The following is a 25,667-nucleotide window of genomic DNA, read 5'->3' as shown; positions in this document are numbered from 1 at the left end:
TGGCTGTGTGTTTAGTGGTAGGGACAGTGTGCGCGCCAATGCCGCCGGGGGTCGTCCCCATAACAGGGCTGCTGGCCTGTCTGTTGGGGTCGGGGTCTTGCACTTGGCAAGCCGAAGTTTCCCCGTCTTCACCGAAAATACAGTGTTGCTGCGGTCGCTGTAGGTCCCCTTCACATCCATAGTGGCCTTAGCCTAAATGTCGTGGTGAGCCCAGCCCTTAGTTAAACAGTCCTTTAATGTCTTAGGTTTGAAGAGTTTACAGGCTCGGCAGTTTCTTTTGGCGTGATCCCGCAGGTAACAAAGGTTGCACACCAGGTGCTTTTCGATCCAGGGGAACTTTTTGTTGTAACTTGTGCAGAACTTGGAAGGGGTTCTATCCATAATTAAATTAAATGGCAGCTAGGCGAAGATAATGTATGAAATGGGGTAAATACATTCTCAATGTCCTCACCCCTCCCGAAGCGGCCCTCCAAGGTCAAAAGGATCAGTCGATGGGAGTCTTCCTCACCGCCGGAGACGTTATCGATAGTTGTGAGCGAAAGATATAAAGGATAGGAAGAGCAACTAACTCTAATTCATTAATCAATGTCATTAAGCAGAATTAGAACTCTGCGATTTTGCGTCAGTCTACGATGGCGAAAAAAAACAAACTGAGGGACCTTGACGCATCAACGACCCTGGGTACAGTTGATGTCCTACTAGGGATATTATTACTGGCACGCCCTGTCGCCGTCCCTTTTCGCAGCTTCCACTAGATGTCAGCCTATGCCCAGCATATGATCTAAGTAGATTCCACAAGCCTCAGAAATATGTATATTTCTGATGCTTGTAGCTGCTTAGGACTGCACTGCACTGGCTGCTCAGGTCTTCGACTGGTCTTTAAGTGTTTTCCGTCGAATAAAGTTTACAGGCCTTGCACAGTTTCCTGGTGGTTCTCGAGGAAGACAATGGTTACACACATTGAGTGTGCACTTCCAAGGAAACGCAGGGTTGCAAGATGGGCAAGATTTAGATGGAGTTTTCTCCATTATATGCGCCGGAAGACAGCAGGATGAAAAGGTGAAAGGGAAATGTGAAAAAGGCATTCTCTAAATAAGAATCTAAAATGTTATTCCCGCCCCACTCTCTCCTATTGTGTAGGCCAAAATCTGAAGAAGGCCGTCGAGCAGGATCGTTGAAGCTTGGATGTAAGGAAACTTCATCAAGCACTGCTTTTCTCGTGAAGGAGATAGTCAAAAATCATCATTGAGAATAGCGGTAGCCAGATATATGGCATACATTACTCACTATAATCGGATTTCTGATGCTTGTATCTGCTTAAATTCACATGCTTTGCATAGTCCGACATCTAATGGTAGCTGCAGAGTATTGTTCATGAAGTCTTCCAAGTTCAAAAAGGGCCATCGAAAGGACATGTATGTAATTCTATCTCTAGTGTACCGTCCACTGTACCCATGACCCCTCACATGTCGAGGTCCCCCAGATTATTGGTTTCTGACAAGAGAGTGTAAGGTGTACGCGGGGAGTGTAGGTAGAGACCACGAGGAGTGAAAAAATCTATCTTTTCCAAAGAATCTTCAACTCCAAGAGGTGAGGAAAGGTGGGCGGATGTGAATCTAAGCAATTACAAGCCCCAGAAATATAATAACTGAGTAATGTATGCCTTCTGAGGTTTGTGGATCTGCTTAGAATCACATGCTTTGCATAAATTAGCAAGCAGTACTTGTAGAAGGAGGTGGGTTGTTTGAAGGTAGCACTGCAAATAGAGGTTTTAACACTGCTTGTCCCACCTGTGTATTACCCCTAGAATGTTTGTCTAGACAGTAATGCTGGGTGAAAGTGGCAGCTTTGCTAATGGCATCTAAGGGCACATTTGCTATGAAGACTAGAGTTTCCCTTGTGCCTCGAGTTGAGTGTACTCTAGGCTTGAATGGCAATGTTTTCTTAGCAAGAGAATGGCAAAGTTGGATGCAGTTGACAATCCATCTAGAAATTGCTGCCTTATAGATGGGATCCCCTTCTCTTCCTGTGGCTTGTGACACAAAAAAAGATCTGTTTTTCTGATAGGTTTAGTCTTTTGAAGGTAGAACATGACAGTTCTAGATATGAAGGCTCTTTTCAGCTAAGTTTGTTGGATTTTGGAAACACAGGAAGTTATATAGCCTGGTTTACATGAAATTTAGATATTCATTTTGGTGAAAATCGAGGATGAGTGTGTAGCACTACCGTGTCTTTGTGGATAATAACAAAGGGTTCTCGTATTGATATAGCTTGCCGTTCATTGACACCTCTGATGGAAGTACTAGCTATAAGGAAAGTCGTTTTATATGCCAGATGTTTAAGGCTGGCTGTGTGCATAGGCTCGAAGGGGGCACCCATGAGACTTGCCAGTGCAATATTGAGGTCCCAGCCGGGAGTAGGATTAGAAACTGGAGGGTGTAATTTCTTAACACCTTCCATGAAGGCCATAATTACTGGCACTTTCCTACACAAAACACTGCTTTGAGATGTGGTGTAAGCTGAGAGAGCAGCCAGGTGTGCTTTCAGTGAGCTAAAGACTAATCCAGAGTATAATAGATATAGAAGATAGTGGACTATATCTGACAGTGAAAACTCTATTGGATTGAGAGAATGTGTCTTGCACCATGACACAAAATTCTTCCATTTGTTAAAATAGCAATGTTGTGTGTTAGGTTTACATGCCTCTAAGGATTTCCATGCACCTTTGGTCTAGGTTTATAGTGATCAAATTCTATGACCTCAGGAGCCAGGCTGCAAAGTTCAACGTCTGAGGGCACAGGTGGAGTGTTGTCCCTTGATCCTGCGTCAACAAATCGTCCGGACAGGGCAGTCTCATTGGAGGACACAAGGACATCACTTGAAGGTGAGAGAACCAGGTTTGTTGTGCTGACATAGGAGCTATCTGAATAAGTGTTACTTGTGGACTATCTTATTGAGAAGAGGTGTTGCGGGGGGAAAAGTGTAAGCAAATTTCCCTGACCAATTCATTAGTAGCGCGTTCCCTTTGGAAACTTTCTAGGGGAAGTTTACTCCCACGCATTCCTCATCTTTGACAGCCTCCCAAAGCAGTATTTGGCTTGGAGGGAGTAGAATTTGAATTCATATATTTTCATGGACGGATTGCAGGACTGCCTTGCCAAAAGTACCATCCTGACCGAGGGAAGATTCCAGGCAATAATGCTTTGTGAATGTGTGGATGGAAGACCCCACGTTGCCGCTTCACAAATGTTTTTAATTGGTACACCCCTTTGCAGGGCTGTAGAGGTAGCCATGCCCCTGGTGGAATGGGCCCTTAAACCTTCAGAAGGGTCTTTTCCCTGCCAGAAAGTAACATTCTGAGATTGTGAGAATTATCCATCTGGATAAAGTCTGTTTAGTAATAGCCTGACCCAGTTTATGTCCTGTATACCCAATGAAAGGTTGGTCATCAATACGCAGCCTAGACATTCTAGAGATATAAAAGCTTAACGCTCTCCGAGGGTTTAACCTATGTCGACTTTCCTCCTTCTTGCCAGGATGCAGGGGTGGGAGGGATAGAAAGAAGCTAAAACTATTTTCTGACCTATATTAAAATCCGAAATGACTTTGGGCAAAAATTAGGGTTTGACCCTTAAAACAACCCTATCCTTGTGGAACATAGTAAAGTGTGGCTTGGGCGAAAGTGCTTGCAATGCGCTCACTCTACGGGCTAAAGTTCGAGCTACCAATAGAATGGTTTTAAAGGTTAGCGACCTTAAAGGACATGAGTGTAAGGGTTCAAAAGGAGCACACATTAGGAATGTTAGAACCAGATTAAGGTAATAAAATGGAACCTGGAAAGGAGATGGGGGAACACAATGGTGAGGCCCTTTAGAAACTGTCACCAGTGGAAATGTGAAGTAGGAGCATTCCTCTGACGAGCACTTAAAGATGGACAGCGCCGCCAAGTAGCCCCCAGATTGGCTAAAGATAAAAGAAAGGATAAAACATCTGGTGTTTTACATAGAAAAGGATCTACATTCTTTTCCCTGCACCAGTTGCAGAATGTATTCCAACAGCAACGGTACAAAGACTTTATTGCCGTCCTTCTGGCCGAAAGCAAAACTTCCATTACGTCATCCGGGAGGTCACAATCCTTATATCTCAGCCTTTCCGAAACCAAGCGTGAAGGTTGAGTATTTTGACCTCTGGATGGAGAACCCGACCCTACTCTCGCGAGAGAAGGTCCTCTCTTTGTGGATGATGCATCGGAGGACAGATGGACATGTCCAGAAAGTCCGAGTACCACATCCTCCTGGCCCAATCCGGGACAATTGGGATCATGTGTTTCCCATACATTCTCAACCTCCTGATCACATGAGGAATGATGGGGACTGGAAGAAACGCGTACAGGAGCGGAAAAACTGAGGCCACTATGAACACGTCTCCTAGAGCTCCTCTTGGGTAAATTCCCTGAAGCAATACCATTCGCACTTCCGGTTGACCTCGGTCACAAAGAGATCTACTTGAGGGGTTCCCCAAACGGTGAAGATCTCTTAAAGGACTTCCTGAGCTAGTTCCCACTCGTGGGAGACTGTGCTCTGCCTAGGTGAATTGCTGATAGGGAGATTCCTTCTTGAATTGCACAGTACCAGAGCTGCATTGCCTCTCTGCACAGTGGTAGTGACCCTTCACCTCCACTCTTGTTGAGGTAGTACATGGCCACTGTGTTGTCCGTCATTATCAGAACATTCTTTGCCAGTACAGAGGGCAGAAAGGTCTTCAGACTAGTCTGATTGGCCTGAGCTCCAAAAGATTGATATGTAATTTGGACTCTGATGGAGACCAACAACCGCTGACTGTCAGATCGCTGACGTGGACTCCCCACCCCGTGAGTGAGGTGTCCGTCACTACTGTTTTCTCCAGCCATGCTTGCCAAAAAGGTTCTCCCTTCAGAAAGTTGTCCTTGCAGGCTCACCACAATAGATCCTGCGAGACCCTGGTTGGGATCTGAAGTAGGTCCGACATCTTTCCTGAGAACTGGGACCATTGAGTTCTCCTAGAGCCCATTGAAGGGATCTCATTCTCAGGCCGGCCTTTGGCAACAGAAAAATGAAGGATGCCATGAGGCCGAGGAACCTCAAAAAATTGAAGGCTGGTAGATTGTGTGCATTCTGAAACTTGGTAAAAATCCGAAGAACGTCTTGAGCTCTCACCTCGGGTGGCAAGCTCTTTCCCCAAGGATGTATCTAATACAGCTCCGATGTACTGGAGCTTTTGAGAAGGTGTCATATGGGACTTCTTGTAATTGAGGGAGAAGCCCTTTCTGTGAAGAGTGGCAGGTGACGTTGAGATGATCCTGGGCTTGTTTGGGAGAACACGCCCCGATCAGCCAATTGTCCAGGTCGGGGAAGACATGAATCCCGCTCTCCTGAGACTCGCTGCCACCATCGCCATCAGTTTGGTGCAAACCCTCGGGGCAGAGGTTAGCCCAAAAGGCAGAACTTGAAATTTATAATGAGGACCGCCAAATGCGAACTTCAGGTATTTTCTGTGCTTGAGATGGATTGGCACATGAAAATAAGCATCCTGAAGGTCCAGTCACTCCAACCAATCCTGTAGTTGGAGGGCCTGAAGGATCTGAGAAAGTGTCACCATCTTGAACTTGTCCTTCCTGAGGAACTTGTTCAAGTATCTTAAGTCCAAGATGGGTCTCAGTCCTACTTGGGTATTATAAAATAAGGGAAGTACCATCCAGTGGCCCTCTCCGCTACAGGCACTGGGTTCTACAGCACCTTTCTCTAACTGGATTAAAATATCCTGCAAAAGGAGCGTATCCGGAAATCCTCAAAGAGTTGTTATCCGGTGGATAGTTCTGAGGTCTCCTTATGAAAGGGAGGCAGTAACCGTGGGCTACGGTTTCTAGATCCCAAGCGTCCAAAGTAAAGTCTTGCCATTCTTCTAGATGCTGAGACAGTCTGCCCCCCACTGGTTAACTGTGACTCAAGACCTCAAGAGGTTTTGAGTCGGCTGATGCAGTGGCCGATGGAAAGGAGGCTGCTGTTTGAGCTGGCTTTGCACCTCTACCTCATCCACCACGAGTACATTTTCTCTGGATCCTTTGACTGGCCATTCCTCTCGCCCTTCCAACTAAGTAGTAGTAGCGAAAAGATCTACCCCTCCAAGGTTGCCCACTAGGATGAAAAGGCTGAGGTTGCCGAATAGTGGCGCCTAAAAAATGGGCTGCCGCCTTTGAGGTCTGTTTTCGTCAGCCTTATTGCTAAAAAGGTGAGACCGATCAAAAGGCATGTTGAAAAACCTAGATTGCACATACTGTGCAAAAACCCACGCATAACTGCTGGTAGCCATGGCTCTGCTGATGCTATCAGCAGAATACAAACCTGACTGAAGAGACTTGCACATGGCCTCTTTGCCATCTTTAACAATGGCTAGGAAGCAGACTCTTTCATCCCCTTCGGGAATGTGCTCTGCCACCATGGAAATGGAGTCCCATATAGTGAATGTAAACTTTGCGAGGACACAAGTGGAGTTGGCAGATTTTAGCGCCATGCTCCCTGCAGAGAATACCTTCTTTGCCCATCCATCTACGAGTTTGTCCTCCCTATCAGGAGGGATGGTAAGGTACGCCGCTTGTTTTGGTGTTGCAGTAGCTTCCTGCACCACCAGGCTCTCCAGAGTGGGGTGTTTTGACATGTAGTCTGGGTCACTACTGCAAGGGCAGTACTTCTTAGTTAAGTTTTAATCAACTGGTCTCAGAGTCTCCCAGTTCCTGGCCACCCTTTTCTGCAAGGCTATATGGAATGGTAAGATGTATTCTGACTGTGGACCTTTGTCAAGAATGTCCGTAAGGTCGTCCTGTTCATATGGTAATGGAGGCCTACTCCAACCCATGAAATCCACCACCTTTGACATGAGCTGCCTGTGGGATGCATCTGCATGCTCCCCAGACTCTGGCTTCCCAAACTCAAGTTCATGTGCAATATCTACCCCACTTGCAGTCTGCACATTTTCATAAAGGTCCTTCTTTCTGCAATTAAACTCTCTGGTACATTGGGCATGCCATATTCTAGACCAAATGGAGCCTCTTCATCAGACTGCTCCTGCTCTTCAAAAATTGATGAGACTTTAAAAAGTCATTGTTAGGCAGTGGAACATTACGTTTTGTCAGGAATTTTAGAATTTGCAGAATTGGCTTTGATGCTGTAGTAGTCGTCGAGGTTTTAATTATCGGAACACTTTTAAATAAAATCAACACTCCTGAGACCACTGCCAGCGCCTCCTAGCGCTTAGCTCACATAACAGTCAGCAGGGCTCTAATAGGCACTTTATTTGAGACCCCTTTATTATACTGTGACCTTACTAACCCACTGAGTGGGCACCCACACCACTGGTGTCTCCAGTCACTTACTGCACAATCCCATACTGGATGTGCCTGGACCCTCCTGTTCACTGGCACGGTCCTCCTGGAGCGCATAGATAACAACCTGCTATCCTTTCTCTTACAGCTCCTAGAGGCCTAAGGCTGTATTATTGGCCAAGGAGACCCGAATCAAATGAGTCTTCCCATGCTCACTGCAGACATGGTTTCCAGAGTCCAGTACCCATAACAGGACTCCAAGCACAGCGTCCCTGCTGCACCACTGCAGACGTTTAACTGTTTTTAGATACACCACTGGTGTATTCGAGGCACCAATCGGCCATTATTCATTAATTTTTTAATCAATCATCAATCCCCTGAGATCCTGAGATCCTGACAGCTTTCCCTTCCCCCACAGATTACCTATACGGACAGCACCACTACCAGTGATCATCCTGATGAAGGCCACCACCACCACCACGGGCTCTTACCCAGCCCGGTTTGGCCGAAACACCTCCGTGTCGATGTTTTGTGACACAACCTTTGTATATATGTGTTGATGGATAGTGTTGTGTACACTATTTTGTTGAATACCCCCGGACCTACTACAGTCCTGAGTTGCACCCTGCACAAGTTCTATGTCACTACCTACCTGTATTGTATACTCGTGCACCACTGTGGAAATTGTCTCTCGATAATTGAAGAGGACTATACTCACCTGTATTTCCCTTAAGAAAAAACGTCTGTCCATACTTTCATGCTTATCGAAAGTCCTGTAAATGTTTAATTCTATTTATCTGTGCAAAATCGTTTTGAAGGCAAAATAAAATAGCTTCAAAACAAGACAGCTGTCTACGGATCTTCCATCCTGATTTCTAGCATTTTACATATCTTTACAGAAACGACAGGAGTTTTGATCTGCACTCACAAGCCGGCGCCTTGCTTTTATGTCAATTGTGACCCACAAGTTAAAGCGGAGTCGAATTATGCCATTACGATATTTAGGTGAAGGACATCGTATCAGATGTGGTGGCAAAATGCCCACCCTTTTCGATGGAAAGCGCACAGTGTCACCATCAGGAAAGGTTAGACAATGGTCACATGTGTTGATCCAATCAGTTTGCTGTATGTTTAGTTTTGCTTTATCGGGATTGGACAACAATAGTTCAATAGTTATGTTAGCTTTAACTAGAATATGATAAACTTTGTCCAACCAATTGTTTACAAAAGCATGTTTGGCAGTAAACAAATAGTGTGAGATGATTTTTAACAGTACATTTTCCTTTGTGTACAACAAGAATTTCCTGAATAAAGAGCACAGACGTCAGCTGTAATGCGCCTGGAATGAAAGCAATCCCAGCTCATATCTCAGCCATGCAATCGGTATACATTGGGGCAGGTGGAACACTGAACACCTGAATTTAGCTTGACATTGGTTGAATTTGAAAGGGGACTCAGTTGGCATGGATTCCAGACCATATAACAATATTGGAACAATTTTCTTGGTCCAAAAATGCCACGCAGGCAGGATCGAAAATTTGCCTTATTTATACATGATGATCCGGGCATGAGATATGGCTGAAATTAACTTGGTCTTGACCCGCTCCAATTGGCCCTGCGCTTTCAGTTTCCCTTCAAAGATCATTCCCAAATAGCAATAGTTAGGTACTACGCCAATTGGAGTAGAACCAATGGTCCAAACAAACAACAGGATCCCTATGCGTCTAGATGAATATTGTATAATTTGCGTTTTTTTGGGTTAATTGACAATTCATTCAGCTGCACCTATTCTTGAAACGCATCAAGTAAGCGCTGTAGTCCAACCTGGGTCCTAGAGATTAAGACCAAGTCGTCGGCATACATGAGCGATTATATTTGATGGTTGTTTAGCTTGGAGGGAGTCTGAGATGACCTTTGACAAAGGCACTTTGACATTGTGTATGTAATAGTTGAAAACTGCAGAGGCCAGCGAGCATCCTTGCTTTAGTCCCCGAAATGTGGGAATTCTTTCTGACAGAAGTCCATCCAAGGTAATTCGAATTCGGACGGATGTTGCGAAGTGTAAAGAATGAATGATGTCATATAGAGCAGGAGGACAGTTATCTCTTTGTAACTTTTTCATTTATAGAAGGCGACTGAGTCAAATGCTGCGTTTAGATCAATAAACACAAAAAAGACCTGCTGCTTAATCTCCTGACATTGTGCTTTGATGGCATTAAGGGTCAATAGATTGATATTTGTTCCCATTCCCGCCATAAGCCCTGTCTGATTAGAGTTGCGATGGTTGCAGGTCCCTGTGCAGCTGTTGAATTCACAAAGTACCAGCCTGGTAAAGATCTTGCCCGGAGCGTCTAATAACGCTAATTGGGTGGTAATTCGCTGGGACAGTCCGGTCGCCTTATTTAAATCTAGGAATAATTATGGAGGACTTCCATAACAGCGGCATATTACGTGTTATGTAATATGTCTGTGAAAATTGTAGACAGTATATGGGCCCATATCTGTGGATATGTTTTGAACATCTGATTAGATAGCCCATTGGGACCTTCTGCTCTCGAAGAACTGATTTTCTGTATGATGGTGTAAATTGCTTCATAGGAAGCTTCCACCTGCCAGGTCGATGTAGAGATCGGTTCGTAGAAGCAACCAGAATACTGGGGGCCAGCATGTACAGTTGAAAAATTGTTAATCCACGCTTGCTCAGACACTCCATTTAATTCAGCATCTGCTTGTTGATGGCAAGTAGTATTATTTAACAGGAACCACATTCAGGAGGAATTTGTTACGCATTGCGTGAGCCATTGCTTCACTATCTTGCTGAAATAGAGTTGACGTCCGACCACGCAGCCAATTTTTATATTTGCATTTAGCAGATGTTAATTCTTCCCACTTGGATGCTGACATTGAAGTTAAAATTTGCCATTTGGTCATCCTAAATTCAGCTTTTTTTTGAGATTTTAGGATCAAAGGCATGTGGATGTCTAATGATGTTACAGTGAGGAATTGTGAATGTTTGAGCAAAGGAGTGTAACAAGTCTGTATACTGATTTCTATGTAGTACTTTTGAGTTATCATCAACCAGATGCTCAAATTGGTTCAATGTTCTCAGGTTCCATCTCAGTCGTGTGCGTGAACTATTCACTCCTGGATTGCCATAATAATAGGCCTCACTTCATTTTGGCATCAGGTCCAAATTAAGCTGAAGGATCAGCAGACTATGATCACTCTTTGGGTGATCTTTGATGGTTAGTAATTCGATCCTTTGAAATAATTTGAAATCGACATAAATGTAGTTGATTATACTAGTAGATGAACCGCGATGCCAAGTATAGTGGGCTGGGACATCACCCTGAACTGAGCCATTCACCATGTAATAATTTCGCTCATGCATGAGTGATATCCACTTAGACACTGCTTGATTTTGTGGCCTATCCTTCCAACAATCTAGATTCAGGTCTCCCAGTAGGATGGTATGTATAATCATGTTGGCTAATGAAATAAGATGAAACATGTTGTGAAAGCAAAAAAGATTTCAGACATACTAACAACATTCCGGTATGTATTAATCACGGCAAAGACTTTCCCACCATGGATAATTTTAACTAGCTGTATATGCATTCCCATGGAATGCATATTCCAATTGAGAGAACTGCTTTAATATTTACGGGAACGAGAAGGCCTGATGATGGTCTGCCTCCAGTGGGCATAGCTGGAATAAGTGACAATTCATAATTGTCCCACAAGGGAGGTTTGGTTAGCCATGTCTCCTGTAACGCTATGATGTGGTAAGGTTCGCACATCTCTCTAAATGAGGTGGATAAATGGCTATGGCCCCTAGAATTCCAGCTGACAACAGTTAATTTTGTTAGGCAATTACATTGTAATGGTTATTGATGTGAGCTCTCAGTTACCCAATTTTCTCTAGTTTCACGTCGAGTTCCTTGATAGTTCTTGGGTGTTATAATAGATGTTTTAGATTTCGGTAAGGCATTCTCAGGGTCCTCTGCTAGCAAAAATCCCATATCAAACAGGAGCATTTTGCTACGCCAGATTGAGTGCCAAACCACACCTGAGAGAATCCAAAGTCTGACTATAGAGAGCGGTGAATCAGTTAGAAATTCAATCTGATCTATATCTAGCATAGAGATGTTACACAAATCGTGAATTTCACCAAATATATTCAAGGCACTTTGCCGATTTAGATCATACACCGACCGGATGGTTGCCCTCTCTTCATTTTAAGATCAATGTGTGAAACTTTGCACGTTGTGGATGTAAGTGTCGTGAGGACAACTGGATTTCAGATTTACGGGGTGTCCATTTCGTTTGCTTCTGCGAGTCCCTGGGTTTGGCTAAAGTGCTTACACCGCGAGACATTATTTGAATAAGTTGGCTGGCCAACTACTTGAGAAAGTGCTATAGCAAGATTGCTGGATAAGTATTCAGCCACTCTTTTTAAGTTCATCAGTCATTGTCTGAGGCACAGCGGTATCTAGTAAATGGAGCTGTTGCAGTGGAGGGGCAAAGGATACTGATTTGGGCTGTGTTGGAGGAACCATTACCAATTGTGACGGCACTCGTGAGTCCAGGGACCCAGATCCTACTGACATCTGATGATCTGTGGTCAAAATTGACTTGCCACACGCAGAAGGATTGGGAAATGAGTTTGATTTGTGAAAATAAATTTTCTGGACATGACGAAATGAGTGAACCAGTTGTGAAAGTGGAGAAAGAATCAGTTTTCTTCGATTTTGCACTAATATTGGATATTGATAATGTAGACTGGTTGTTTACTCCTGTTGTTTTGGATTGCTCGGGTTCAATAGGGGCAGAGGCGGTAGATTGATGTGCTTCAGACAAAGTTGATGATTTGCCAAGTACTTTAAAAAAAAGTGTTGAGTACTTTTTGGATTTTTAGTTCCAATCTTGTTTTTTGTTTTCTTAATCGGAATTGCTGATTTTATTTTGTTATTGTTAAGTTAGGGATTTCTAGATTTCAATTGTTGTAGATGACATCGGTACATGCGGTTTGCACATTTGGCATCTCCATATTTCGAGAGGGCACTTCATCACTCAAGATTGCGTTTGGTAAAAGAGAAGTAGTTTTCCCCGCATGAGAAGTCACAGGGCCTATTATGCCCAAGATTGGCAGAAGAGGGCAAGGAGCCAAACAACAGGAGTCACCACCAGTGATGTTTGTATTGGCATTTGAGCATCAAGGGAGTTTTCATTACATACATCCGAGTGTCTGGAGATCATAATAACAGACTCCTCGGGGCATTCATTGTTTTGGCAGGTTTGGACAACTGTTGCAAGGACAGCCATTTCATTAGTTCCTCAAATTTGAGAGCTTGACGAGTTACTTTGGAGTCTAAAGATTCAAAGAGTTTGCACAAACTATACACAGCGGTATGGATTGCTGTGAGAGCTGGTTGTATCATTAATAAAGTTTGTGCAGAGTTGTCAGTTGGATAAGGTTTGTTGGGACGTGGGGTTGGCAGTGAAAAAGACTTGAGCATTGGAAGTTCATTCACGTGAGAAGAGTCGCAAGTCGCAGAGGTGGGACTAGATATGCATTCAACCCCCCCCCTAGTGGAGTGATCAGACTCACGTATACTAGCGTGGATTGAAAGCGCAATGGAATCCGATAATAGTCGGAGAAATGCAATTGGATTAATAGAAAACCTCAAATTATGCACAAGTTGACAATTTTTTGTAGATTCCATCATGGTCCTATCCGAAATTGGTTGGGTGTTAATACGCCTCAATGGCGTGCAATAGGATGCATTAACTTTCCCAACAGACAAGGGGTAAGGCGTATGTACTTCGCATGATGAAATGATGGCTGGAGACAAGGCGGAGACATACCTGATCTGCTACTTTGAAAATGAAAAGGGAATATTGTTTGCTTGTTAGCAGACAGCGGAGTAACAGACGTGGCAGAAAAAAGGTTTGGGGTAACAGGGCAGAGTCTAAAAGACCTTGTGACAATGGGTTGGATGATAAGCGACAACGGCACAATGGGAGGCATGCTAGTTGTTAGCTTGTAAGAGGTATAAGCGGTCATCAGAAAAAAATAGAAACACAAAACAAAACAATACAAGGCGCAAACAATGTGCTCTGAGGAAATTCAACCAATAACGCAATCTTGTGCAAGAGACAAAAAGCCAATATATGTTATGCAGCCTGTCTCACCTGAAAAATAAGTGTAATTTTGTTGAATATTCCAAGTAACTTTTTCGCCCTTGTAAAATAAAAGAAAAAGCAGACCAAATATTAAATGATTCAAAACTCTACCGCGGCTACGCGGCCAAGCCGTACTTATCTCGGTACTTGCCCGAGATGCGCATGATGCGCATGTGTTTGCAAGTTACACAATCCAATGAGGAGGCAAGCTAACAAACCAATCCCGGCTTGACAGAGGCGGGCCCAGAGTGTCTGTCAATCAAACTGTGGGCGTTCGTTCGTTTCACCGCAAACACAACAGAACACCAGGAAAGGCAGGAAGCTAAGTCACAAACAGGAGCAGAAGCAGCATTCACCGCGGCCAAGCGGTACTTATCTCGGTACTTGATATTTTATTGAAAATTAACAAGGGGGGTCCTGGGAGTCCCTCTGCCAGACATTAGTCCTGGTTACGAGAGACCCTCCCCTTGCTATATGCATATTTCAAGTAGCTTTGGGTCTCACCCTAAATTACTAGGGGAATCCAGATGTGGACCCCTTGCTCACTATTCTTAGAGAGGCACAGCTGCACCCCACTGATGAGGTTCAACCAGACCGAAACACGTGTCTGGGGTTGCTGTTGGTACTCTTTTTCAGAGGAGAATTGCCTAGCATTTCGGTGCTGGACTGCCCCAGGGCAGGACAAAGACCGATATGTTTGGGATATTTCTTCTCTTTGAAAGATAGTGAGCTAAAGGCTCTGGATAAGGCCCTTGTAACCAGGACTCAGGTCTGGTAGAGAGTCTCCCAGGACCCCCCCCTTGTTATTTGAGTATTTTTAATGGAGCCACCTTATCTAACTTAATGTCTCTATCAGTTTGAGTCCTGTTTCTATAGCCCCTCTTACTCTCCTTAGAAAATGCTGCACTCCCGCCCCAACTATCCCCAACTTCCCCTCCTACCCGCAACTTTTTAACCCCCTCCCCACCCTCCTTTCCCTGAGGAAGGCCCAGGTTCCTACGACCGCTCAGACATAGTGTCCGGAGACTGAACATTCTGAAGAAGAGTGAGGCAAAAGGGCCTCATCCCAAAAATCTGTAAGAATCCTGGCAAAGAGCAGATCTGCTGAGTGACTCCACTGAAGTCAAAGAGAAAAGTTGCAAAAAGAAAACCCTTCCAAGCCCAGAAGAATACAGTTGCACAGCCCATGTGTATTATGCAAAACATGAACAATACACAATTGGTGTATTCCATACTTTATTGAGTGGAGGCAAGACCCCGATAGGAGGCAAGACTAAAGACATGATATTCTTCCAAAGATAGGGCCAACTGCGTGAATGCTATTGAGTGGTCAAAATGTGAGTGCTCAAATCACAACATGAACAAGTAAAACTTTACTTACAAAAACACTTCCAACTTACGTTTTCGGTTATGTGTTTCCAAGGCTTTAGCCAAATCTACAGTGGTTTTTCCTAATAATGCATCAGCTTTTAAAGTGTGATGGCTCCACACCTTAAATTCCAAAGTGGTATGAGGAGTTACATTCCTGTGAACAGAAATATAAGAATTTAAGAGGTGGGAATGTCTGAACTAGCATATGCAAACAACCATGAAAACTTAACAGAACCTTGCAACAATTGCACATGGGATATATTCAAGGTGGCACAAGGCCACCAATAGCAAGACAAGCTCTCATAAGTAAAATGAGGGGTTTTTCGATTTAATACTTGCTATGGCAGTGTTGGTAGTAATGTAAACAATAGGCGTTACATTTACCAACGTCATATGAATAATTTTATCCACCTTGGAAGGATGAGCAGTGTAATCAGACTTCATGGGTTTCCATTTTGTGACATGCAAGTGACACAAAGATCTCTGCAGCAAGTTATGAACATACTGCCATTTTACTACCGCTATTGTCATTTGACCATGCATTCAAGAGACAAGGATCTACAGAGAGACCCAAGTCAACTATGTGTCTCACTGCTCAATAAAGCACTGAATCTTAAATATGGCATCTATGTGCATAGAACAATTTCACAATTTTAGCCAAGAGTTGGATACTAAAACGAAGAATGGATGAAGATTTCATAGGAAGAGAACACTGAGGTTCGGTAGGATGCTGCTTCTGTCCTTCACGGAACTCTGGATATTTGTATACATTTGAGGAACAGGGATATCAATTACGATCAGCAAGGACTTAAAATGACACATTTACAGATGGTGGAGGCATTATAGAATAAAGATAAGAAAAAGTGATGAGCCATTTTATGAGTGTTAAAAAGTGAGACAAGTACCAGGAACAAAAAAAGAAATTTTATAAATTCAAGCAGAGCTTTGAAGAGATCCACAGTTTGGCTGGTTTTGATTGTGATGGGGAGCAAATTCCAGTGGACTAGGGTGAGTAGGGAGAAACAGGAGAAAGAGCAGAAGCGAGAGGAGGCACAGGGGAGCCTGGGACAGTGAGGTTGAGTGAAGGAGGATCGGAGATAACAAGTTGGTGAGTAAACAGATATGCAACCAGAAATGAGAAGCAAAAATATTGATAGCTTTATAGACTAGCAGGAACTTGAAAAGAGAGCTATTGGCGCTGGAGAGCCAAACTGCATGTTAGTAGATAGACTAAAAGAGGATCTGGGTAGGCAGTAAAGAGGGCAGGTGGCAAAATTGAGGACTTTGTCTAGAGTAAGGAAGGACTGGAGAGGAAGACTAAGGAGTAGGCTAGAGCAGTAGTTCAGTTTGGAGAGTGTTTATGTAGAGTGGATTGTAAGAAAAGGATGAATTTTCTTCAAAAGGGTCGCACACAGAGTGATTATGATAAATTGTCACAGTTTTATTATTATTCTTTTTTTGGGGACATTTTTATGGCGCATATACAAAGGGGTTTCCAGGTGCCACAAGACAAGATGGGGGAAAAGAGAGAGGGAGGGGGGGATGAGTGTAGTGGAAAGGGAGGACTAAATTGGGTTAATCTGGGAAGTTGTAGTTCACCATCAAAGAAGACCTTTGTTGAGGGAGCAGGAAGTTCAGGTGGGAATGAAATGGGAGAGGAGAGGAATGACATTGGAAGCTGGGAGAACAAGGCCTTCCAGTTTTGAAGAGTTTACCATGAGGCAGTGGTGAGCAATCCAGTGACGAACTGCAGGGAGACAGTTGGTAATGTGTTCAGAATTAGCTGGAGTGAAGCAGGCAAATGAGAAAAATATTTGAGTGTCATCGGCAAGAAGGTGAAAGTGAAAGTGAAAGCCAAAAGACGAGATACATCTTCCTAGGTCAGCAGTATAGAGGGTGAAGAGCAGAAGTGAAATGACTTCTCCTTGTGGGGGCGCTGTGAGGGGTCGGGTCAAAGGTTTGCAAGTTCCAAGAGATTTTAATGAATTGACCTGCCAAGTTGGAAGCAATCCAGGCAAGAACAGATTTACAAAACCCAAGGTGAAGTGTCAGGAGCAGAGAGTAGTAGTCGACTGTGTCGAAATCAGCAGAGGACCAAAAGGATGAGTATAGAAGAGAGTTTGGAGGGGTGAGCATCAGAGAGAAAGTTGAAGACATGCATGAGGGTAGTCTTGGTGGTGCATTTACTACAGAGATTGAAGTGGCTCTCCAAGGCCATTATCCTCAAGGTATTTGGTGATCCTGTTGAAGACCACTCGCTCAAGGACCTGTGAATAATGGGAAAGGAGGAAAACTGGGTCATAGTTTGCTGAGACGCCTGGGTCACCAGAGGGATTCTTCAATGAGGTAAAACAATTGCAAATTTGAAGAAAGTAGGAAAGAGGTCAATGAGGGAGATCAAGGTTAAATGCTCGGGGAGATAAGGGCAGGTGATTGAGACTAAGTCTTTGACCATTTGGTGAGAAAAATGGTTGATGGGAGCGCAAGACGAGTTGGTAATACGAAGGATGGGTGGTAAATTCAGTGGGAGAAGTAAAGGAAAAGTACTCTAGAGTAAAGAAAATAAGGAGAGAGGTGGATGAGAGAAGGAGGGATGGGTAGGGAGAGCGAGGAGGCCTGTGAGTAACACATTATAGAGATTTTAGAGGAAAAGAAGTGAACAAAGTCATTAACAAAAGGGAGGAGATAATGGATATTGGCTAGGGAAGAGTAAGGACAGATTGGAGCAGAGATTAAAAGTTTGCAGGGGCGATTGCGAAAAATGGAGATTAGCTTTGTCAATGAGAGGGTAGAGGTCTGTAATTTGAGCCAGCGTCATAGGTCACAGCATGTTTGTGGTAATCCAGGGCTGGGCACAGGGATGCTAAATTGTGAAGGTGGGAGCAGGATAGTGTTGGTCAAACAAAGTCAGAAGTGCACAGTGAAAGTGAGAAAAGGCACAGTCAAAACAAGAAGCAATAGAGGAGAGAGACAACAGAGCCCTTGCAGCATCAAGGGAAGGTACGTGCTGCCGAATGTATTGTTAGCCATTGAAAAGGGAAGATGAGGAGTAGAGGGACAATATATTAAAGTAGAAAATCGTGATGAGGTGGAGATGTGTACATTGAGAGATCTGAGGAGAGTGAATTGGAGCGAAAGACTAGGTCAAGAGGGTTTCCCACCAGAGTGGGTAGGTTGGTGCTAGTTGTGGACGTAGTAGTGGTTCTTCACGCATTGATATCACTTGGATGAACAAGTTACTTACCCCTGGTAACGTTCTTTCGACTGGATGTTCCTCCAACGCATTCCTCATCTTTGACTCTTTGACATGCAACGTCCAGCTCCAGCTGCTTCGGCAAAAAAATTCGGCAGAGGGCGCCATGCATATATGGCGTCGAGTCGATGTCCCTCCAAGGTCTCTGTTGAGGGTGATATCATCGGAGGATATATGTAGCACGGTCAGCGCTCGTTGGCCTCAATTCTGTTTTTCCCCGCCTTGTGTAGCCAAGATGCCCATAATTACAGGCATGACAATACTCAGCCTTGGTGGAACACAAGCTGTAATAGCATGTGAAATTCTACATCGGGGTAGGTTGGGAGGGCGATGAGGAATACGTTGGAGGAACATCCAGTAGAAAGAATGTTACCAGGAGTAAGTAACTTGTTCTTCGAATGGATTGTGTCCTCCAATGTATTCCTCATCTTTGACAGACTCCCAAAGCAGTATTTATTATTGGAGGAGGGTGTAGAATTTATATATTAAGGATTTTCCAGGTAAGAGTAAAGTATTGAACCCTCGGGCGGAGGTTAGCCCAAATGGCAGAACCCGAAACTGATAGTGAGAGCTGCCAATGGCGAACCTCAGGTACTTTCTGTGCTTGTGATGGCTTGTCACATGAAGTAAGCATCTTGAAGGTCCAGAGATACCAACCAATCCTGAAGCTGGAGGGCATGAAGGATCTGAGAAAGGGTAACCATCTTGAACCTGTCCCTCCTGAGGAACCTGTTCAATTCTCGTAAATCCAGTATGGGTCCAAGATGGGTCTCATTCCTCCGTCCTTTTTCGGAATTAGAATTCTATAGCACCTTTCTCTAGCAGGTCTAGAATCTCCTGCATAAGGAGCAGGTCTGGAAACGTCAAAGAGTTGTTCCTCCAGGTGGATGACTGAGGTGTGCGTAGAAAAGCCAGGCAGTAACCCTGGGCAACTGTCTCCAATGCCCAAGCATCTGAAGTAATAGCCTGCCATTCTGTCAGATGTTGAATTAACCTGCCTCCTACTGCTGTCTTGTGATATAAGACCTCAGAGGTTTTGAGGCGGCTGACGCAGAGGCTGAGGGTAAGGTAGACCCTGCTGCTACGGTCTTAGTACCTCTGCTCCGTCCACCACAGGGAAATCGTCTCTGGCATCTTTGAGCTGGCTGTCCTCAGTCGAGACTGGTATGGAGGAATTCGCACATAGCGTCCGTTCCATCCTTCATAATGTTCAAGAAACCATCTCTATCCTCCTCTTCGGGGAGATGGTCAGCCGCCATTGAAGTTCAATCCCAAAAGGTGTGGCTAAACCTTGACAGCGTGCATGTGCCATTAGCAGATTTTAATGCCATGCTACATGCCGAGAAAACTTTCTAGGCCATAGCATCAAACATTTCATCATCACAATCCTGTGGGATTGTGGGATATGCATTCTGTTTTCCAGAAGAAGTTAAACTTGTACAACCGGACTTTCTGGAGATGGGTGTTTTGACCGATATAAAAGGATCTACAGTTGATGCTCTATATTTAGCTGTCAATCTTTTACTGACTGCAGGGATCACATCCAGTGTTTCCCAGTTGGTAGACACTTTTACGCAAAGCCTTGTGAAAGGGGACAATAGCGTCCTCCTGTGGTCCCTTGTCAAATAGGTCTGTTAGGTCATCTTGCTCGTACACTGCATGAGAATTCTGCAATTACTTTCTGCATGATCCCCTGGATCAGGCTTGCCGAAGTCAACTTCGGGGGAAGTATCAATCCCACTTGCAAGGAGTCCTGCAGATGTTTCATTCTGAGCTCTTCCGAGACCAGTTCTTCTGGGAAAGAAGGTCTTCCATACTCCAGACCAAAAGGTCTTTCTTCATCAGATATTTCACCCTCCTCATAAATTGAGGATAGAGTTTTGAAGAAATCTGAATGAGATTGAGGACTATATGTTATATGTTTTTTTCAAATTAAGTAGGAGCTATTGATGTCACAATTGGTGCAGAAATCATTGATGTAGATGTCCGTGGCTTCGATAAAACAGTTATAGGTTTCGAAGTCGTTGACATAATCAACTGTGATGGCGATGTCTTCCACAAAGTCATCGAGGGTAATGTCCTGAACGGTGTCAAGGGGAGATGGGGGGTGGTCGATGCTCGAGGCGTCAATGACCTTTCCTTCGACGAGTCGCCGAGGGCGTTGATGACGCAGTCTTCGGCTTCAAAGGTTTCAACATAGAGTGACGTTGTCTTGTACTTCACAGAGGCTTTTTCTCGACTCTAGGGTTTTTCACACTCTCGAGGAGTCTCTATCACCGAGGTTGAAGACTCACGGCTTCTATGTTTGCCAGGCTTTTCTCCTGGGTTATCGCCTCTAGGTGTCTTCGGGGGCAGGGGGGCAAGGCCGCGTTCTTGAACACCTTTAGCATACTTTTGCGGAATTCTTCCCACTGTGCTGGGAAACTGTTTGGTAGGACGTATGATTCTCTCCGGTGAACTGGAGGATGAGGTGGATGGCGATCAATGGTGCCTTTTCTTACTATGTTTCGAAGCGGGTGAATGATGTTATCCGCTTTGAGAACGCGACCGGAAGCGTTTCTTGCGACAAGGGGACGACGGTCTCGACTCGCCAGAAGTGTGTTTGGTAGGAGTAATGGACTTCTGGGGCTTACCTCTCTCCAGCTTCCCTCTGCGCTCCCTCAAGGCCTTCGCCGTCATGGACACACACTCGTCACATTCTGAACAAGGATGCTCTGCCCCAAGGCACCACAGACAGACCCTGTGAGGATCCGTCATGGACATCTCAGCCCTGCAATCACAGCATTTATTTTTTTAAACCGGACCGGGACGTAGATGGACCCGATGTGGAGGCCATCTCGATTGAAGTTTTAACAAAATTACTCACCGCAGGGACTACCTTACTCCTAGTCCATAGTCCCCTTTCCTCCATACTTGTGGGACATTCCGTCCTTCGGATGGGACCAAAGCACTTTTATTAAAAAGCATCAAAAATGAAAAATGTTTGTCCTCTTTTTACACAGGGTAGCGCACACAGCCGTAACCCCGCCCTCCTGAGCTCCACCTCGTGAATCGCCCTTCAGTACTTTTCTATCGCCACGTCTGCGACCATTTAAGCAATAATAGAGGATACTTATTAGAGGGGACGGCGGGTGTATGGAGGAAAGGGGACTATGGACTAGGAGTAAGGTAGTCACTACGGTGAGTAACTTTGTTATACTCCAACGTCTCGTCCCCTTTCCTCCATACAGATTCCAAAGCACTTCTCACAGGTAATACGGGTGGATGGAACCCCCTTACTGAAAAAGGTTTTTAAGAATAGCCTGACTGAATGGAGCATAGGCTCTGGAGCTCAGGTGCAAGCAGTAATGCTTACAAAAAGTTGATGGGGAAGCCCACATAGCTGCCTTGGCAATTGTCTCCCAGGGAACATACTTTTGGAAGCAACAGCAGGCGCTTTGCCACATACAAGATGGGCATGAGGTGGAAGGCCCTGAATGGTATACGCTTCTGAAATAATGGAGGCAATCCATCAGGAGATATTAGCCTTTGAAGCAGGTTTCCCTTTCGGGTCTCCGAACGTAAGAGTTGAGAGGAGACCCCAAGTTCAGTAGTTCTGTCCAGATAGAACTTCAGAGCTCGTCTTACATCCACATTGTGTAATACTCTATCAGCATCTGAGGCCGAGTTCGGAAAAAAGACAGGTAATGAGATGGATTCAAATGAAAATCAGTCACTACTTTGAGGAAAGAAGGATGAGTGCAGAGCACAACCTTATCCTTATGGAAGGTAAGGACGGATGTTCCACGGACAAAGCTTGAAGCTTGCTTACTCGCCTTGCTGAAGTCACTGCAATCAAGAATGCGACTTTCCATGAAAGGTATTTTAGATCTGCCGTATCTATGGGCTCAAATGGTTTATGGCATAAGGTGCTCGGGACCACATTTAAATCGCACTCTCGATGAGGATTGCGTACAGGTGGAAAAAGATGTTATAAACCTGCAAAAATGCCTTTTACTGACTGAGTTCGTCAAAGAAAAGGAACAGGTGTCAGTGGCCAGGTAGGCAGCAATAGCCGACAAGTAAGTCATACAAGACAAGACATGAATGCTCGAAGCTGCCAGATGAGAAATGAACGAAAGGACAGTGTCAATTGTAGCATGTCTGGGGGTCCAGTTGCTTAGCTAAATACCAGTGACAAAAACGGAGCCACTTGCTCCTATACTGAGACCTCGTAGAAGGCTTCCTGGCCACTTGGATAATATGCATATTCTCCTCGGACAGGGTAAACTGTGCTAAGGATTTGAATTCAGGCACCAGGCCGCCAAGCTGAATGATTGTGGGAAGGGTGCAACATCTGCTGATCGCACTGGTGAAGCAGGTTGGGAATCAATGGCAGTCTGATCCGAGGACAAAATCGACAGATGCTGAAGTTACGAAAAGCAGAATCTGGCGGGCCACCAAGGATGTATGAACAGGAGAGTGTCATTTGATGTATTCCTGAGCTTGCAGAGTGACCAATGAATCAGAGGAAGAGGCGGGAAGGCATATGCCTTCATGTTGTGCCACGGGATCTCAAGCGCATCCCCTCGAGAAGAGGCCCTGAGACCGTTCCTGGATGCATAGAGAGGAAGTTTCCTGTTTGTAGCAGTCGCACAAAGGTCCACTTCTGGAGTGCCCCATTGGCAAAAGATGGCAGAGAGGACCTCCATGTTCAGTTCCCACTCGGAGCTGGCGGTCGGCTGAGTGAGTCCGCAGTCACACTGAATAGCCCCGGAATGTGTACCGCCATCAGCCAAATGCTGTGCTGGATGGCCCATTCCCAAACCTGAATGGCAAGGTCCACAAGAGGTGGTGACTTGGTACCACCCTGCTTGTTGATACATCAACACAGTTGTCCGTGCGGACGTGGACCACCCGTTTCGTGATGGATGGTTGGAAGGCTTTCAGCGTCAGAAAAACAGCCAGGCGTTCCAAATAATTTATATGAAACTGTCTGTGCTGCAGCGTCCATAGGTCGAAAACTTGGAGATGATACAGAGTCGCGACCCACCCCAGAAGGGAGGAGTCCGTGGTAATAGTCACTTGTGGGCAGGGCTCCTGAAAGAAGGCCCCCAATGAAAGATTGTTGGTCAAAGACCAGCATAGAAGGTCCTTCATCATGCAGGATGGAACTGGGATCATCTTGGAATCGAGTCCGAAGCCTGACATCAAGAGCTCCAAAGAGCCAGCTGCGTACGTCTCATCTTGAGACACGTAAGAGGAAGAGCAAGTACGCACGAGGCCCAGAAGCCTCTGGAACCACCAAGCCGTCATGTGCTCCGACTGGATGAACAGGGACACACAGCGAATAGAGCCGCAATCCTATCTGCCGTCAAATACACCCTGGAGTTGATCGTGTTCAAACAGAAAGCCAGGAAGATCAGCCTATCCACGGGAATACACTTCTGGAAATTAGCCAACTCCTTCCACAGCTTATTTATTTATCTATTTTTTAAATTATTTATTTTTATTAAATCCAACAAAACAATACAAACCAAACAGGCAGTGCATATATCATCAGATCCATTATACATTTTACTTCAATTCACTGCTTCCCCTGCCCCTCCCCCCAGTCCGAGCCTAACCATCTTCACATTCCATATCTGCATCCTGTGGCTGATTCTCCCCATCTGTGGGTTCATCTGGGTCCGGAATTGACCCAAACAGTTCTGCTATTAGCGATTTCCAGGCCATCAGGGACTCTGTTCCCTCCAATCCCCCAGCACTGCTTGCTTCCTGCCATACCGTAGTTTCTGCCTCCGCCCATTTCTGCAAGTCTTTCCACCACACCTCCACCCGTGGTCTATGACATGTCTTCCATCCCATGGCTATTCTTCTCTTTGCCAGCACATATGCCAAGTCTTTCAGTTTGCTCACATGTTTTAGCTTCTTAGATCTTGGGAACCCCCCTAAAAAACAAGCCCACGCCGTATCCACTACAATCTTAAACTCCTTCTCAGCCAGCTTACGTTCCACCTCACTCTAAAAGCGTGCAATGACCGGGCACGACCAGAACATATGTACCATGCCCGCATTCTCCATGTCACACTTGGGGCATGCCTGCCGTCCTACATTCGCAAATCTCAATATCCTCTGAGGTGTCATATATGCCATGTGCGTGATATACAGTTGTATCTGTTTCAACCTAGCATTTCTGGACACCTCCTTACGATACCCTTGCACCCGTTCCCACATCTTGTCTTCCATCGGGGTCCCCACTTCCGTTTCCCAATCCAGTCTCAGTTGGGTGATTTCTTTCCCCACTTTGAGCATCAGCATCTCATATAATCTAGATATTTCGTGCCCCCCTTCTGCTATGTCGTAGATCGTATCTAATATGGCATCTAGCTCTCCCTCTAGCACAGTTTCAGGCCACATTCCCTTAACTCTTTGCAACATTCTATGGTATGTAATATACCGACCCGGATGCAACCCAGATACATCCCATAACTCCTCAAAGGCAACGATTGAGCCCTCCTGCCAAATATCTCCCATGGTTGCTAGCCCTACCGGCTCCCAGTGGTTCCTGATTATCTTCCTTAGCTGTGAATCCGCCGCGTTAATGTAACCAATGGTATCTGCGGAGAGCATGGAGTTGAATTCTCCAACATCTTGCACGCTCTGCGCCACATCTTCCACCCCAGCAACAACATCATGGGACGCCCTTTCAGTTCTGCCCTGGGTACCCACATCATTTCTTTCAAATAAAAAGGTGTACAATCTTGCCCAAACAACCTAGATTCAGAGGTCTCCTCATCAGAAAGCCATTTAGCGACATACTGCAGTTGGCTCGCCACATAATACACCTCGTAGTTGGGCAATTTTATCCCCCCTCTTTCATGGAAGTTCTGTAACTTCCATAATGCCACTCTGTTCCGTGTGCCATGCCACAGGAAATCTCTACACATACCGTTCAGTTTGATGAAGAACTTCTTGGATATCAGATATCGTATGTTCGCAAAATAGTGCAGGAGCCTAGGCAGGACCACCATTTTAAGGATTGCTCCCCTCCCCATCATGGCTAAGGGCAACCTCACCCAGAACCGCATGCAATTTTCAATTTTTTTTTAAAGCCACCTCCGTGTTATGCCTATGCTCTTCTTCCACAGTGTGGTAAATGTCTATCCCCAAGTACCGAAACATACCAACCGCCCATGGCACCAGCAATACAGGTAACCTCTCCACCGGAAATCCCCGTGTACCTGCCCAACGGGAACATGCTTGACTTCTGGGGGTTCACCGCTATACCAGAAAGACCTGCATACCTATCCATTACCTCCAGGATATATTGGAGACTTTCTTCCGGGTACCTCAAGTACAGCAACATATCATCTGCATATAGAGAAATCAGATATGTTTCCCCTTTCACCGCAATGCCTATTGTATCATATTGTTGTCTCAGATATATCGCTAGAGGTTCCAGGGCCAGTATATAGAGCATTGGAGACCACGGACAGCCCTGTCTGGTGCCCCGGCTGA

At 45.1% G+C, this 25,667-nt stretch overlaps 1 protein-coding gene across 2 annotated transcripts in view; it reads right to left on the bottom strand.

The window, feature by feature from the left end:
- WWP1 (WW domain containing E3 ubiquitin protein ligase 1) overlaps positions 1 to 25,667 on the bottom strand; it is a 2,181,222-nt gene that overhangs the window by 1,868,552 nt on the left and 287,003 nt on the right. For both annotated transcript variants that reach the window (XM_069621301.1, XM_069621302.1), the window contains exon 4: positions 14,944 to 15,068. In XM_069621301.1, the coding sequence (XP_069477402.1) occupies positions 14,944 to 15,068 (125 nt within the window). The remainder of the gene's footprint in view (positions 1 to 14,943; positions 15,069 to 25,667) is intronic.

The sequence above is a fragment of the Ambystoma mexicanum genome, chromosome 5q, assembly GCF_040938575.1.
Source record: "Ambystoma mexicanum isolate Mex_15411 chromosome 5q, UKY_AmexF1_1, whole genome shotgun sequence".
Classification (NCBI taxonomy): Eukaryota; Metazoa; Chordata; class Amphibia; order Caudata; family Ambystomatidae; genus Ambystoma; species Ambystoma mexicanum.
This window is presented reverse-complemented; position numbering and strand designations above follow the sequence as displayed.